This window comes from Alosa pseudoharengus, unplaced genomic scaffold (genome assembly GCF_046254945.1).
Source record: "Alosa pseudoharengus isolate Yale_2024_CS ecotype anadromous, Long Island Sound unplaced genomic scaffold, YU_APseudo_1.1 YU_APseudo_1.1_scf_48, whole genome shotgun sequence".
NCBI lineage: Eukaryota > Metazoa > Chordata > Actinopteri > Clupeiformes > Clupeidae > Alosa > Alosa pseudoharengus.
In genome coordinates, this window is record NW_027468822.1 from 213,323 (window position 1) to 228,713 (window position 15,391).

Consider the following 15,391-nt stretch of genomic DNA (forward strand, 5'->3'; position numbering starts at 1 on the left):
TTCACATCTCCCATTAGCCTACATTACCAGTGGCGGAGCCAACTGGCCAAAACAATTCCCTGCACCCTTTTCACTTTGAGGTTTTTTGCACATACACTTTAAAAGTGTTTTAAAGCTTACTACACACCAGAAAAGGACACAACCTGTTTTATAAATTTCTTGGAGTGTTCCTTTATTCGTTAATAATTTTTAGATTTGAATTAGACCTTATTTTACAGGCTTATACACAAGGGAATATTTTACAACACTTGGAAACTTCATTTATTGCATTCACAATAGGTTTTTTTTTTTCAACTTTCTTCCTTCAGTCAACATTTCAGTTAACAATAACACACTTTAGTATTCATTTTTTTACTTTGAAACACTCTATATTCGTATTATAATTATTATGTCTGACTGTTATTTCCTTAAAGTCCAAATAGCAGGGCCTTGTTAAAGTTAAGGTTACACATTGTGTTATACAGTAACAATGGATGTGTGGATAGGATAGTCCACATTGTTAAGGGCAATGATGGGTTTGAGACAGTCGCAAGGTATGTCATGGGAAGGGGGTTTGTAGGAAAGTATCTTGCTAGATAATGTACTGTAATACCTGGCCAGAACTACAAGGCCCAGAATGCTTAGCGGGGAGAGAGGAAGTGGCAAGGAAGAAGAGGGAAAGTGGCTGGTGAATAAACCTGGAATAAACACGCTTTTCAGTTTGAACTCGTTTGTACGTGAATCCTTTATATACTATGCAGAGAATCTCCCCCTGAACATATCAAGGTTTACAATAATTTAGCCTACTTGACGCAAGTATGGATGTTTAATCTGCTCACCAATATCGCCATAGGGGAGCAGTATTGCCATAGAGCAGTCTTTTAGGCTATCCTTGTCTCGGCCTATCATTGCAGAGCGCGACCTCCAAAACATGACGTCAGCCCGCCCTTAAAACAGGCACACACACCCCCGTCTTTAACTGAGAAGACGTAGCTTACAGACAGCAACGAAGAATTATCAGCAGCAAAGGAATCAGCTAAAGGTAAGTCCATGGAAACTTGATTTGTTGATGATAAAGTTTGTCAGTGCAGTGATGTTAAGGCCTGTAAACAAAGTCTTTGGGGTCACTTTTAAGAGAGCCCCGTGCGCAGGGATGGAGTGAGAGAAAGCGGAGAGGTTTTTCGAACTGAGAATGAGATGCTTGTGGAACGTGCTGTTGAGACTGGAGCTAGTCATATTCAAAATAATGCAAAAATAAATCCGCAGATAAAACCAAAATCCTCGTTCATTTGCTAACCACTTTCAGATAGAATGTAAGATTGAATATGTTGTCAGAGATTTGTAGGAAGCAAGAAACCAATAGAGCTGCACAGTCCCGCCCACAGCCAAAACGCGGTTAGGTGCCGGATGTAAGCTTCCCATTCATTTGTCCCATTGACGTTTGGAAAAATCCGTATCTAAAGAGTTTTACAGCATGTCTTAGGCTAACCAGCTACGGCATAACTCATAAGCATACAACATATCATTTCGGGACTGTGCAGCTCTATTTTTACTGGTCCCATTGACCTATTTGGGGGAGGGGTAGTATAATACCAGTGGAGATCACAAAAGGAGGAGATCGCGGGGGTGCGACACACACACACAGACACACACACACACTTTAAGACACACCTCTTTTGTTGCTGGGGACAGTGGCAGACACACAGAAAGTGAGTGACTAAATCCACTAGCAACTTTTACCACTGTCTTTCTGCCTCACTGATAGCACATTAGCACATGTGCATAACCCCTCCCTCCATGCCACAGCCGAGCTGTGGCCACACTTATACCTTTTCTTAAAATAGTTATATATATATATATATATATATATAGACTTTATTTCTGCATTGTTACACTGTTGGACTTACTCATTTGCACTATCACCATGACCACTATCACCATTGCACTCACTCACACAGAGAACCTTACCTTACCTTACTATGCACAGAGAATAACAGGCTCAGTCCCTGCCTCAGTCATTGCAAGTGCCTCTTGATTGATTAATCACAACTATGTGTATACTGTTTTTTAGAATTGATTTATATAAAGTGTTAGTTAGTATAATTTGTATTTTAGTATATTTACTATATTCTTTATCTTCTACTGTCCTTGCTTAGTTGTGTTTTTATATTATATACTTTAATTACTTTTTCTGCTGTTAGTGAATGTGTGTGTATTGTCTGTGTGCTACTGAGACCTTGAATTTCCACTGGGGATCAATAAAGTATATATCTATCTATCTATCTATCTATCTATCTATCTAAATTCACCTCATTCTGTGAAAAGTTTGCTTATAACAGTGTCATGTAATAACAGTGTCATTTCCTTCATTTTTCATTTTGATTTCTAGGTAACCCCTGCCTTGAAGTGCATTTGTTGTTTGACTTAAATCGACAGCTGTTGAAGTGGCATACAATGTAAGAATTAGAAAACGCTGAATACTTGCTAATTCCTTAATAATACATCTCAATTGTCTATTTGCATGTATTTTAAGAAAGAAAGGAACAGTGTACATCAATCAACAGGACCTTAACATGTAAATGCACCAGGTTTAGTCACTAACTAGTTTTCATCTGCAGTCCCTGGCAGGTTGATATTTTAAAAATGGGATTGCACATCCCAGTGATCTCATGACTCTGTGTATGTGGATTGTGATGAACCTCTTTAGGCCTATCCACTCTTCCGTTGTTTCTGCATGTGTTTGCACGTGTCTGCATGAGCCAGTTGTAACAGTGTGTAAATCATTGTTTATTTATGTTTTTTATAGGGACGGACCTGACAGGCAAATCATTTACTGCCTTAAATGCAAAAAGCCGTATGAAAACTTGTCCACGCATATGAGAAAGGTCTGCATGAAAAAAGACACGGAGGTAATGCAGAAAGAACGACTCAGGCAAGCAAAGACATCCCAAAAAGACTGGACCAAGGTGGCCAGAAGTTGGGAATACGGTGAGATCGCGGAGTTAATGAACAGCGCAGATCCCTGCCGTGCACTCATTGAGAGATTGGAGAGCAAAGGCTTTTTTGTGCTCAATAACCCAGGACGCTCCACGGCAGATGTCGTTACAAATGAAAAAGAAGTGGTATGTTTTTTTCTTAACTTGTTTTGTGTGTGTGTGTGTGTATTTGTTGTTTTCATTGCTGTTGTTTCTGTAGATGATCCAAGCTTAGGGGTTAGGAAATTTACATAAATCGCTGTTTGTTTGTATTGCAGGTGAACAATGTTCCGGGTAGCCCTGGGGAACAGAACCATGTCCTGGACAGGTGAATATTACATTACATTACATTACATGTATGCATTTAGCAGATGCTTTTATCCAAAGCGACTTACAAACGAGGATTAACAATCAAGCTACATAGAGGGAAGTGTGTAGAAGAAAGTAGTGCTGTACAGGGTGGAGAGGGTAATGCAGGGTAAGTGCTAAGACAGGAGGTGCTCTCTAAAGAGTTGGGTCTTGAAGTTTCTTGAAGCTGGAAAGAGACACCCCTGTTCTCTTGTGTGTTCCTCAAAAAGACCAGATCTTGATTTCACAACTGACGATGCTGGGACCTCTGCCACCTATCCCCAGCAGTGCAGTGCTCTAAATATAAACTAAATTCATGTGTGTGTCACACTTATTTTGTCAACTTTTATATAGCTAAAAACATGAATTCTGGTTAATGATCACTGTGGAATTGTTTTGTGTAAACATTTTGCATTATTACAATATTGTTTATGTCAAATGATTAAAGACATAACAAAAATGTATTTATATAGTGTTGATAACAGCATAATAATAACCACATTCATAATCTCATGTAAAAAACAAACAAGCACAAGGCACATTTTTGGACACATTGGGGACTGAAATGGATTTAAGAACCCCCTGAGATTGAATGTCATCACTGAGACATGGTGAAACACATGGATGCCAATCAACATACATGTGTATGAACACCAGTCAACACTAAGATATTACTCTGTGCTCTTCTGGGAGTACTTGATGCAGGCATTTCACATATATTTTTTACATCACTTTGGCTACGCAAGGCTCTGACTTGCACAACATTGACACAATGCAACACAGGACCTCAACAAGCCCCACTCTTTAACTTTTTTTTTTCCTAAGGACCATTGTATTTTCCCTCTGCAATCTGTGTTCTCTCCAGTCCTGTGAATCTTTGTTACTGACTTTAACTGTAAATTTTTTGACAAAAGCAGACCATAATTATTCTTTTCACTTCTAATTTTCATGGCTTGTGAATCCCATTTTAGTTTCACTAGAGCAATATCCACATGTCTTCTGTCTTTTTGGTTTTTTTCAGTTCACGTATGACACAATCGATTGGGAGGAGTTTTGAAACCTGTGATGGGGCAGCTCCCCCTCCCTGAGCAGACACTGTGTGTGTGTGTGTGTGTGTGTGTGTGTGTGTGTGTGTGTGTGTGTGTGTGTGTGTGTGTGTGTGTGGTGTGTGTGTGTGTGTGTGTGATGGGGCAGCTCCCCCTCCCTGAGCAGACACTTTGTGTGTGTGTGTGTGTTCAAGTTCAAAGACCACCTGTAAGGTAGAGACTAGGGTCTGAAATGGACAGTGTAAAACACAGGGTGCCGAGGCTCCTTCCCAACAGGGGGTGCCTACACACCTCCTGATGAAAACAATAGAGGTGCCGTCCTGCGAGAACATGGGGGTTTGACCGGACTGGTAGGTGTGTCTTGGTAGGTGAGGCAAAAACAGACTGTCAAATCATTCAACCACTTTATTTGAGCAGAATGGAAGGCAGAAAAGCAACACAAAAGACCAAACATCTGGAGTCTTTCTCTCTCTCTCTCTCTCTCTCTCTCTCACACACACACACACACACACACACACACACACACACACACACTCTGCTAGACTGTGTTCTCTCTCATAGACACAGACAGACTGTCATTCTCATATACTGTCGCTAAAGGGCCCAGAGTGAAAACATGCTATTAAAAGAGTCATATGTGATTACATTTATGCATTTAGCAGACGCTTTTATCCAAAGCGACATACATTTTGTCAGCTATCAATTACTTCAGGACCATTGTATTATAATTGTTATATTTTTTATTATTATTGTTATATTTTTATTATTATTACTATTATTGTCTGTTTGATTGCCCTGTTCTACATTTTAAATATTTATAATAAACATTTCATTGATTACAACCTTGTCTTTGTCTATTTACATTCTTTTTAACTCAACCTGGAGCCATTCATAAGGCTAAAACTATGCAAATAACTCCAAAACAAAAATGCAGAAACAAGTCATAAAATCAATGTTTAACTTTACTTTACTTTACTAACTTTGAGCCATTCATAAGGCTAAAACCATGCAAACATAAATGCACCTTTTAAAAAACAGGCCTTGTTGCTTTAAATGTGTGCTGGTGCCTTTAATACGTCATATGGTAAGTAGCCATGTGCTCGGGGTGACATGAACAACAGCTTTTGAGTGACACGATGGGCAAAGGAGGATGAAAGGGGGTTTCGTTCCAAAAAGATTCCAGTTTTTACTGCAAAATTATTATTATTATTATTATTATTATTATTACATACCAAACAAGCAACTGACACAAGTGATAATGGATAAACCTTTGAAATGTTTATTTATGTCTGCAAATTGTTTAACAACATCATTGCATTTTGGTTTTAGTGTAGAACATCTCTTTTCCATCATATCGGCATAACAAAGATGACTCAGTGATTTTGTCTGTCAGAAATGTCCCATAATCCACGACCCGGTCGACTCCTGTACCCATCCAGTCAGCGCCAGCACGGAATTCCAGAGAGAGTCCCCGAAATCTGGAGGTTCGCTTTACATCCTCCGCTATCAGAGTGGGAACTTCACACTCGGTGATCCGGAATAGGTTCCTTCTCCTTCTGTTGCAGAAGCGTAGAGAAGTGGCCCAGTTCAGCGCTCGGGGAGGGTAATTGTCGGCACCCACTCGTACATGCCGCGGCTCTCTTTGCAGAACAGCCGGAGTTTGTCCAAAGCAGGATCCTTCCACGAGTCCACATTTGGGCTCTGCAATAACAAGGCACAAGAATTAGTATGACCTAAACACGAACTTAACCTACAAATAGCTGCAACATAAATGTCATGATAGGTTAAACAGGAACTGAAGTGATGCAAAAGTGTAGCCTACCGTGATAAGAATGCAGTGAACGTCTTTAGATTCCTCCGACTCGTCAATGCCAACGATACTGGCAAGGCGCTCGATGTCATTCACCCTCACGATGTTGATGTCGTTTTCAAAGCAAAAAGCCTGGATGAGGGTGAAGTGAATCTGACGGGCAATGTCGCATTCGTACTCCTCGTCAATCACTAAGACGCAGCATGCCACATTGTCTGGATAACTGTTGAATGACAATGACACTTGGTTAGAAACTGATTCAAATAACCATGTCATGTAACAATAGCAGATATATTTATCAGGTTCCAGAAAGATTTCTTATCCAGAAATATTCGCTGCTTTACTTACACATTCATGACTTTTGCTGATTCATGTACCCCGACTGTCAAGCAATCTTGATTCTTCGCCGAAACGAGTAGCTCTTCCAAAGCAGTACCGATGACCTGCATTCTGTGGATAAGAGAATAACGAGTTAAATCACTATTGTAAGCAATTGCGCAGTAGGCCTAGGCTAAATCAGTGTTTCCCAAAGACTGGGTCGCGACCCACGGGTGGGTCGCAGGAGATTTTATTTGGGTCGTCAGCACAATGTATGTTGTCTAATAGGCCTAATTTATACCATTTAGCCAGGAAAGCTATCAGTTTTCTATTAGGATAGTTGGCTATTGGACATGGCTATTCAATTTGCGTCATAGGCTGTAGATAGTTTTGATTGTAGATTTAAAGTTAATAGCAACCTCCTCACATTCCTTATTATTTCGGATTTAAAACGCTCAACAGTGCATTATTAGGCTACAATTGAAATGGACATTTTAAACGCTATTATTTCCTCTACCGCTACAGTAAAGGCGCATTATCTTTTGACTATTACGCAAAAGCCTCTTGTTCTGATAGCAACCTCCACGCATTCCTTATTATTTTGGATTAGTCCTCCTCATCCATTTTGGTGTTTTGTTGTCAGAGATGGTTTCCTCTGGTTTTTCTGCCATTACCTGTGAAACCTCGATGTAATCCACTACACAAACTTTCAACAGACAGTGCAACCACTTGAAATACTTGCAGTGAAATGACAAATTGTGGTTGGTGCTTAAATCTGCTATCTGCAAACCACATGTGCAGACCTGTTACAGTGCACCACATGAGCTGCCGTGCAACACATGTGGAGATCTCTCTCTCTCTCTCTCTCTCTCTCTCTCTCTCTCTCTCTCTCTCTGATACGTCTCACTCACACACACAGACACACACACACACATACACACACACATACACACTGTTAGACTGTAATCTCCCAATCTCTCTATCTCTATCTCTCACACACACACACACGCACACACACACACACACTCTGCTAGACTGTGTTCTCTCTCATAGACACAGACTGTCATTCTCCTATGTCACTAGAGGGCCCAGAGTGAAAACATGCTAGGAAAGAGTCATATGTGATTACATTTATGCATTTAGCAGAAGCTTTTATCCAAAGCGACATACATTTTGTCAGCTATCAATTACTTCAGGGCCCTAACATTTACACTCTTCCTTTTCCAGAAGCACTATCAGAAGCACTCTTTTTAGAGCTCATTTCACATCTCCCATTAGCCTACATTACCAGTGGCGGAGCCAACTGGCCAAAACAATTCCCTGCGCCCTTTTCACTCTGAGGTTTTTTGCACATACACTTTAAAAGTGTTTTAAAGCTTACTACACACCAGAAAAGGACACAACCTGTTTTATAAATTTCTTGGAGTGTTCCTTTATTCGTTAATAATTTTTAGATTTGAATTATACCTTATTTTACAGGCTTGTACACAAGGGAATATTTTACAACACTTGGAAACTTCATTTATTGCATTCACAATAGGTTTTTTTTTTCAACTTTCTTACTTCAGTCAACATTTCAGTTAACAATAACACACTTTAATATTCTTTTTTTTTTTACTTTGAAACACTTTATATTCGTATTATAATTATTATTTCTGACTGTTATTTCCTCAAAGTCCAAATGGCAGGGCCTTGTTAAAGTTTAGGTTTACACATTGTGTTATACAATAACAATGGATGTGTGGATAGGATAGTCCACATTGTTAAGGGCAATGATGGGTTTGAGACTGTCGCAAGGTATGTCATGGGAAGGGGGTTTGTAGGAAAGAGTCTTGCTAGATAATTTAGCCTACTTGACGCAAGTATGGATGTTTAATCTGCTCACCAATATCGCCATAGGGGAGCAGTATTGCCATAGAGCAGTCTTTTAGGCTACCCTTGTCTCGGCCTATCATTGCAGAGCGCGACCTCCAAAACATGACGTCAGCCCGCCCTTAAAACAGGCACACACACCCCCGTCTTTAACTGAGAAGACGTAGCTTACAGACAGCAACGAAGAATTATCAGCAGCAAAGGAATCAGCTAAAGGTAAGCCCATGGAAACTTGATTTGTTGATGATAAAGTTTGTCAGTGCAGTGATGTTAAGGCCTGTAAACAAAGTCTTTGGGGTCACTTTTAAGAGAGCCCCGTGCGCAGGGATGGAGTGAGAGAAAGCGGAGAGGGGATATGTGTGTTCTAACTGAATGAGATGCGTGTGGACAAAGTATATGTGCTGTTGAGACTGGAGCTAGTCATAGTCAAAATAATGCAAAAATAAACAGACGTCCTTTGGTCAAAACATAGAGCATGTTAACCTCCTTCTATCAGCCAAATATCTTCCTGCTATGTCATTTTATCACGGAGTTACAGGCGATAAACGAGTTTCAATGCGCAAAAGTAAACTTCATTAGCGGTTACATTTTTTCGATTATTAATCAGTGTTTTTCATTTAAAGTTTCGACTTAATGCTTATTCAGTACACCATTTAGTGTTCTCCACAATCCCAGACTTTCATATCGCATGCTTGTTTACATGGAAAGCAAAACAAGCTATAGTGTCATATGTCTGTGTCGGGACGATTGAAACAAGTGTTTCAATCGTCCCGAACAGGCTGTACCTCCATGTATTTTAATTAAATGCACAAATATCTGTGTTTAAACAATCATCTACGGAGGTGAGACATGGAAAAACAGTTTTAGGAAGATGAAAATACATTTGGGCCCACCAGGTAGGGGGTTGAGTTTTCCCATGTTATCCTATGGAGACTGACGGCCGATGGGTCGTTAAGCCTACTTATTTGGATGTGCAGTGGTCTAACCCACGTAAAAACCTAGTGAAACGACATTTTCAACAATATAAACATGATATAAATGGGAAAGCTTACCATTCTAGCTATAAACATGGCAGAATCATCCACAGGACATGATATTTCAAAAACCGCTTCATACACGCTTCACGATGATGGCAATGAATTGTAAACAGACATGCACGAAGACGTATAGCCCTGCAACAATCTATCTAAAATAACACCTTTTGGGAGTACTATTCATGATATGTAGTAACATTTTGAAGTTGTGGGACGTTTATATGGCTTAAACTGTATGTTTCATTCGTCCCCTTATGTGGTTTCAACTGTCCCGACCTGGAGGGACGAATGAAACAAAACGCACGTCCCACTTTTGCTGTAATAATTCCTGAACGGTTTTGTTCAAAGCTGAAAATGCATTTGTATTTGACAGAGGACAGATGTAGCTTACTAGTGACCAAATATTAGCTTTCAGTGTGGTAAGATCGCTTTGTAAATTACGTTTAATTTAAAAGTGTTTCAACTGTCCCGGCTCTCCCCTACTATTACAGCTCCGCGAGTTTTTGTCCCAGAGACATAAAAGTATCGTCTAAAATGTGAATCTTCTAAAATGTAAGATTAAATTTGTTGTCAGAGATATGTAGGGATCAAGAAACCAATTTTTACCTGCTCCTAGGTAGATCACCCAGGAGATCGCGGGGGGTGCTTCACACACACACACACACACACACACACACACACTTTAAGATACACCCCTTTTGTTGCTGGGGACAGTGGTAGACACACAGAAAGTGAGTGACTAAATCAACTTCTTACCACCAGCCATGAACCTCACTGTTTGCGTGCTATATTAGCACATGTGCATAACCCCTCCCTCCTGTGTATACTGTTTTTTAGAATTGATTAAGTGTTAGTTAGTTAGTTAAGTCTTAATAGATTAAGTGTTAGTTAGTATAATTTGTATTTTAGTATATTTAGTATATTATTTCTCTTCTACTGTCCTTGCTTAGTTGTGTTTTTATATTATATACTTTAATTACTTTTTCTGCTGTTAGTGAATGTGTGTGTGTTGTCTGTATGCTACTGAGACCTTGAATTTCCCCTGGGGATCAATAAAGTATCTATCTATCTATCTATCTATCTATCTATCTATCTATCTATCTAAATTCGCCTCATTCTGTGAAAAGTTTGCTTATAACAGTGTCATATAATAACAGTGTCATTTCCTTTATTTTTCATTTTGATTTCTAGGTAACCCCTGCCTTGAAGTGCAAAGGAACACTGTACCAACAGTCAATCAACAGGACCTTAACATGTAAATGCACCAGATTTAGTCACTAACTAGTTTTCATCTGCAGTCCCTGGCAGGTTGATGTTTTAAAAATGGGATTGCACATCCCAGTGATCTCATGACTCTGTGTATGTGGATTGTGATGAACCTCTTTAGGCCTATCCACTCTTCCGTTGTTTCTGCATGTGTTTGCACGTGTCTGCATGAGCCAGTTGTAACAGTGTGTAAATCATTGTTTATTTATGTTTTTTATAGGGACGGACCTGACAGGCGAATCCTTTACTGTCTCAACTGCAAAAAGCCATACGAAAATTTGTCCACTCATATGAGAAAGGTCTGCATGAAAAAAGACACGAAGGAAATGCGGAAAGAACGACTCAGGCAAGCAAAGATATCCCAAAAAGACTGGACCAAGGTGGCCAGAAGTTGGGAATACAGGGAGATTGCTGAGTTGGTGAACAGCACAGATCCCTGCCGTGCACTAATAGACAGATTGGAGAGCAAGGGATTTTTTGTGCTAAAGAAGCCAGGATGCTCCACGGCAGATGTATCATCAAATGAAGTGGTATGATTTTTTTCTTAACTTGTTTTGTGTGTGTGTGTGTGTATTTGTTGTTTTCATTGCTGTTGTTTCTGTAGATGATCCAAGCTTAGGGGTTAGGAAATTTACATAAATCGCTGTTTGTTTGTATTGCAGGTGAACAATGTTCCGGGTAGCCCTGGGGAACAGAACCATGTCCTGGACAGGTGAATATTACATTACATTACATTACATGTATGCATTTAGCAGATGCTTTTATCCAAAGCGACTTACAAACGAGGATTAACAATGTACATGTACTTAGTTGCAGCTCTTCATCCTCTGTGGGCCACATGAGCCAGGAAGTACTAACTGTACTTTCCCTGACCATTCCTCTTTAATAATGACTGTATATCGCCAGGAAACAACTGTATTGTAATGTGGCGCTGCACAAATGCTGTCTGTAGTCTGGAAGACAGGCCATGAATCTTGCAGAGTTAGGAATGCCATGTTCATTCACTAATGTATTTTTCTCCGTTTCCATTCTGCTAAGTGAGCCTGGTGTTGCCCCAGAAACAAGTGGTGCCACAAATATCCCTGAGTGGCCAGATTACAGCCAAGACCCCATGGCTATCCTTGACCAACTGTTCCCACAAGAGGTTAATATGAATCTAGTAATCAAGTAACAAGTAATCAAGTGCATTCCCTCTATGTCCCTCCGCAATCTGTGTTCTCTCCAGTCCTGTGAATCCGCTCTTTGTTACTGACTTTAACTGTACATTTTTTGACAAAAGCAGACCATAATTATTCTTTTCACTTCTGATTTTCATGGCTTGTATTGCAGGTGAACAATGTTCCGGGTAGCCCTGGGGAACAACAGAACCATGTCCTGGACAGGTGAATATTACATTACATTACATTACATTACATGTATGCATTTAGAAGATGCTTTTATCCAAAGCGACTTACAAACGAGGATTAACAATCAAGCTACATAGAGGGAAGTGTGTAGAAGAAAGTAGTGCTGTACAGGGTGGAGAGGGTAATGCAGGGTAAGTGCTAAGACAGGAGGTGCTCTCTAAAGAGTTGGGTCTTGAAGTTTCTTGAAGCTGGAAAGAGACACCCCTGTTCTCTTGTGTGTTCCTCAAAAAGACCAGATCTTGATTTCACAACTGACGATGCTGGGACCTCTGCCACCTATCCCCAGCAGTGCAGTGCTCTAAATATAAACTAAATTCATGTGTGTGTCACACTTCTTTTGTCAACTTTTATATAGCTAAAAACATGAATTCTGGTTAATGATCACTGTGGAATTGTTTTGTGTAAACATTTTGCATTATTACAATATTGTTTATGTCAAATGATTAAAGACATAACAAAAATGTATTTATATAGTGTTGATAACAGCATAATAATAACCACATTCATAATCTCATGTAAAAAACAAACAAGCACAAGGCACATTTTTGGACACATTGGGGACTGAAATGGATTTAAGAACCCCCTGAGATTGAATGTCATCACTGAGACATGGTGAAACACATGGATGCCAATCAACATACATGTGTATGAACACCAGTCAACACTAAGATATTACTCTGTGCTCTTCTGGGAGTACTTGATGCAGGCATTTCACATATATTTTTTACATCACTTTGGCTACGCAAGGCTCTGACTTGCACAACATTGACACAATGCAACACAGGACCTCAACAAGCCCCACTCTTTAACTTTTTTTTTTCCTAACGAGGCGCCGTTGGATTCCCGCTGACCTACTCTATCCCATTAGTGTATCGAAGGAAAACCACTTGGTAAAGGTTAGGAAGCAGTCGAGGGCCAGGAGAAGGCACTGCACCATCCTCCCTGGAATGTTTTACCCCCACACGTGTCGTTGAAGATGAGGCAGGAGTATCCAAGAGACCCGGGAGTATGTAATCCTCCAGGTCAATCAACTGATTTTCCCACCACGCTCTCATACTCTGGAAAGCCCACCACAGATGTTTCATTTTTAACTTCACTTTTCTACGTTTTCACTTTTTTTGTGTGTGTGTGTGTGTGTGTGTGTGTGTGTGTGTGTGTGTGTGTGTGTGTGTGTGTTTTTCCTCCTTTTTTGTCCTTCTCTTATAATACATCCATTTCATTACAACCCAGCTACAGTTATTGTTTTATGCTTTTCTTGCCAGTGCTGAACATGACCATAACATGAGCTGTTTTAAATTTGCTTTAGAAATGACATGTACTTAGTTGCAGCTCTTCATCCTCTGTGGGCCACATGAGCCAGGAAGTACTAACTGTACTTTCCCTGACCATTCCTCTTTAATAATGACTGTATATCGCCAGGAAACAACTGTATTGTAATGTGGCGCTGCACAAATGCAGTCTGTAGTCTGGAAGACAGGCCATGAATCTTGCAGAGTTAGGAATGCCATGTTCATTCACTAATGTATTTTTCTCCGTTTCCATTCTGCTAAGTGAGCCTGGTGTTGCCCCAGAAACAAGTGGTGCCACAAATATCCCTGAGTGGCCAGATTACAGCCAAGACCCCATGGCTATCCTTGACCAACTGTTCCCACAAGAGGTTAATATGAATCTAGTAATCAAGTAACAAGTAATCAAGTGCATTCCCTCTATGTCCCTCCGCAATCTGTGTTCTCTCCAGTCCTGTGAATCCGCTCTTTGTTACTGACTTTAACTGTACATTTTTTGACAAAAGCAGACCATAATTATTCTTTTCACTTCTGATTTTCATGGCTCTTATTGCAGGTGAACAATGTTCCGGGTAGCCCTGGGGAACAACAGAACCATGTCCTGGACAGGTGAATATTACATTACATTACATTACATTACATGTATGCATTTAGAAGATGCTTTTATCCAAAGCGACTTACAAACGAGGATTAACAATCAAGCTACATAGAGGGAAGTGTGTAGAAGAAAGTAGTGCTGTACAGGGTGGAGAGGGTAATGCAGGGTAAGTGCTAAGACAGGAGGTGCTCTCTAAAGAGTTGGGTCTTGAAGTTTCTTGAAGCTGGAAAGAGACACCCCTGTTCTCTTGTGTGTTCCTCAAAAAGACCAGATCTTGATTTCACAACTGACGATGCTGGGACCTCTGCCACCTATCCCCAGCAGTGCAGTGCTCTAAATATAAACTAAATTCATGTGTGTGTCACACTTCTTTTGTCAACTTTTATATAGCTAAAAACATGAATTCTGGTTAATGATCACTGTGGAATTGTTTTGTGTAAACATTTTGCATTATTACAATATTGTTTATGTCAAATGATTAAAGACATAACAAAAATGTATTTATATAGTGTTGATAACAGCATAATAATAACCACATTCATAATCTCATGTAAAAAACAAACAAGCACAAGGCACATTTTTGGACACATTGGGGACTGAAATGGATTTAAGAACCCCCTGAGATTGAATGTCATCACTGAGACATGGTGAAACACATGGATGCCAATCAACATACATGTGTATGAACACCAGTCAACACTAAGATATTACTCTGTGCTCTTCTGGGAGTACTTGATGCAGGCATTTCACATATATTTTTTACATCACTTTGGCTACGCAAGGCTCTGACTTGCACAACATTGACACAATGCAACACAGGACCTCAACAAGCCCCACTCTTTAACTTTTTTTTTTCCTAACGAGGCGCCGTTGGATTCCCGCTGACCTACTCTATCCCATTAGTGTATCGAAGGAAAACCACTTGGTAAAGGTTAGGAAGCAGTCGAGGGCCAGGAGAAGGCACTGCACCATCCTCCCTGGAATGTTTTACCCCCACACGTGTCGTTGAAGATGAGGCAGGAGTATCCAAGAGACCCGGGAGTATGTAATCCTCCAGGTCAATCAACTGATTTTCCCACCACGCTCTCATACTCTGGAAAGCCCACCACAGATGTTTCATTTTTAACTTCACTTTTCTACGTTTTCACTTTTTTTGTGTGTGTGTGTGTGTGTGTGTGTGTGTGTGTGTGTGTGTGTGTGTGTGTGTGTGTTTTTCCTCCTTTTTTGTCCTTCTCTTATAATACATCCATTTCATTACAACCCAGCTACAGTTATTGTTTTATGCTTTTCTTGCCAGTGCTGAACATGACCATAACATGAGCTGTTTTAAATTTGCTTTAGAAATGACATGTACTTAGTTGCAGCTCTTCATCCTCTGTGGGCCACATGAGCCAGGAAGTACTAACTGTACTTTCCCTGACCATTCCTCTTTAATAATGACTGTATATCGCCA

The 15,391-nt window shown here is 40.1% G+C and overlaps 1 protein-coding gene and 1 long non-coding RNA gene across 2 annotated transcripts; one reads left to right on the forward strand and one right to left on the reverse strand.

The window, feature by feature from the left end:
* The first annotated feature begins 770 nt into the window (after positions 1–770).
* Positions 771–13,194, forward strand: LOC143103585 (uncharacterized). Its single transcript, XR_012982907.1, has 5 exons — positions 771–1,021; positions 2,369–2,435; positions 2,786–3,101; positions 3,233–3,282; positions 12,884–13,194. It is a non-coding gene; the product is annotated as an uncharacterized LOC143103585 (long non-coding RNA).
* LOC143103554 (growth arrest and DNA damage-inducible protein GADD45 gamma-like) lies at positions 5,936–6,607 on the reverse strand. Its single transcript, XM_076267286.1, has 3 exons — positions 6,507–6,607; positions 6,171–6,381; positions 5,936–6,049 (listed from the first exon to the last, which is right to left on the reverse strand). Exons 1-3 carry the CDS (start codon positions 6,605–6,607, stop codon positions 5,936–5,938), a joined length of 426 nt encoding a protein of 141 aa, XP_076123401.1.
* Positions 13,195–15,391: the final 2,197 nt, after the last annotated feature.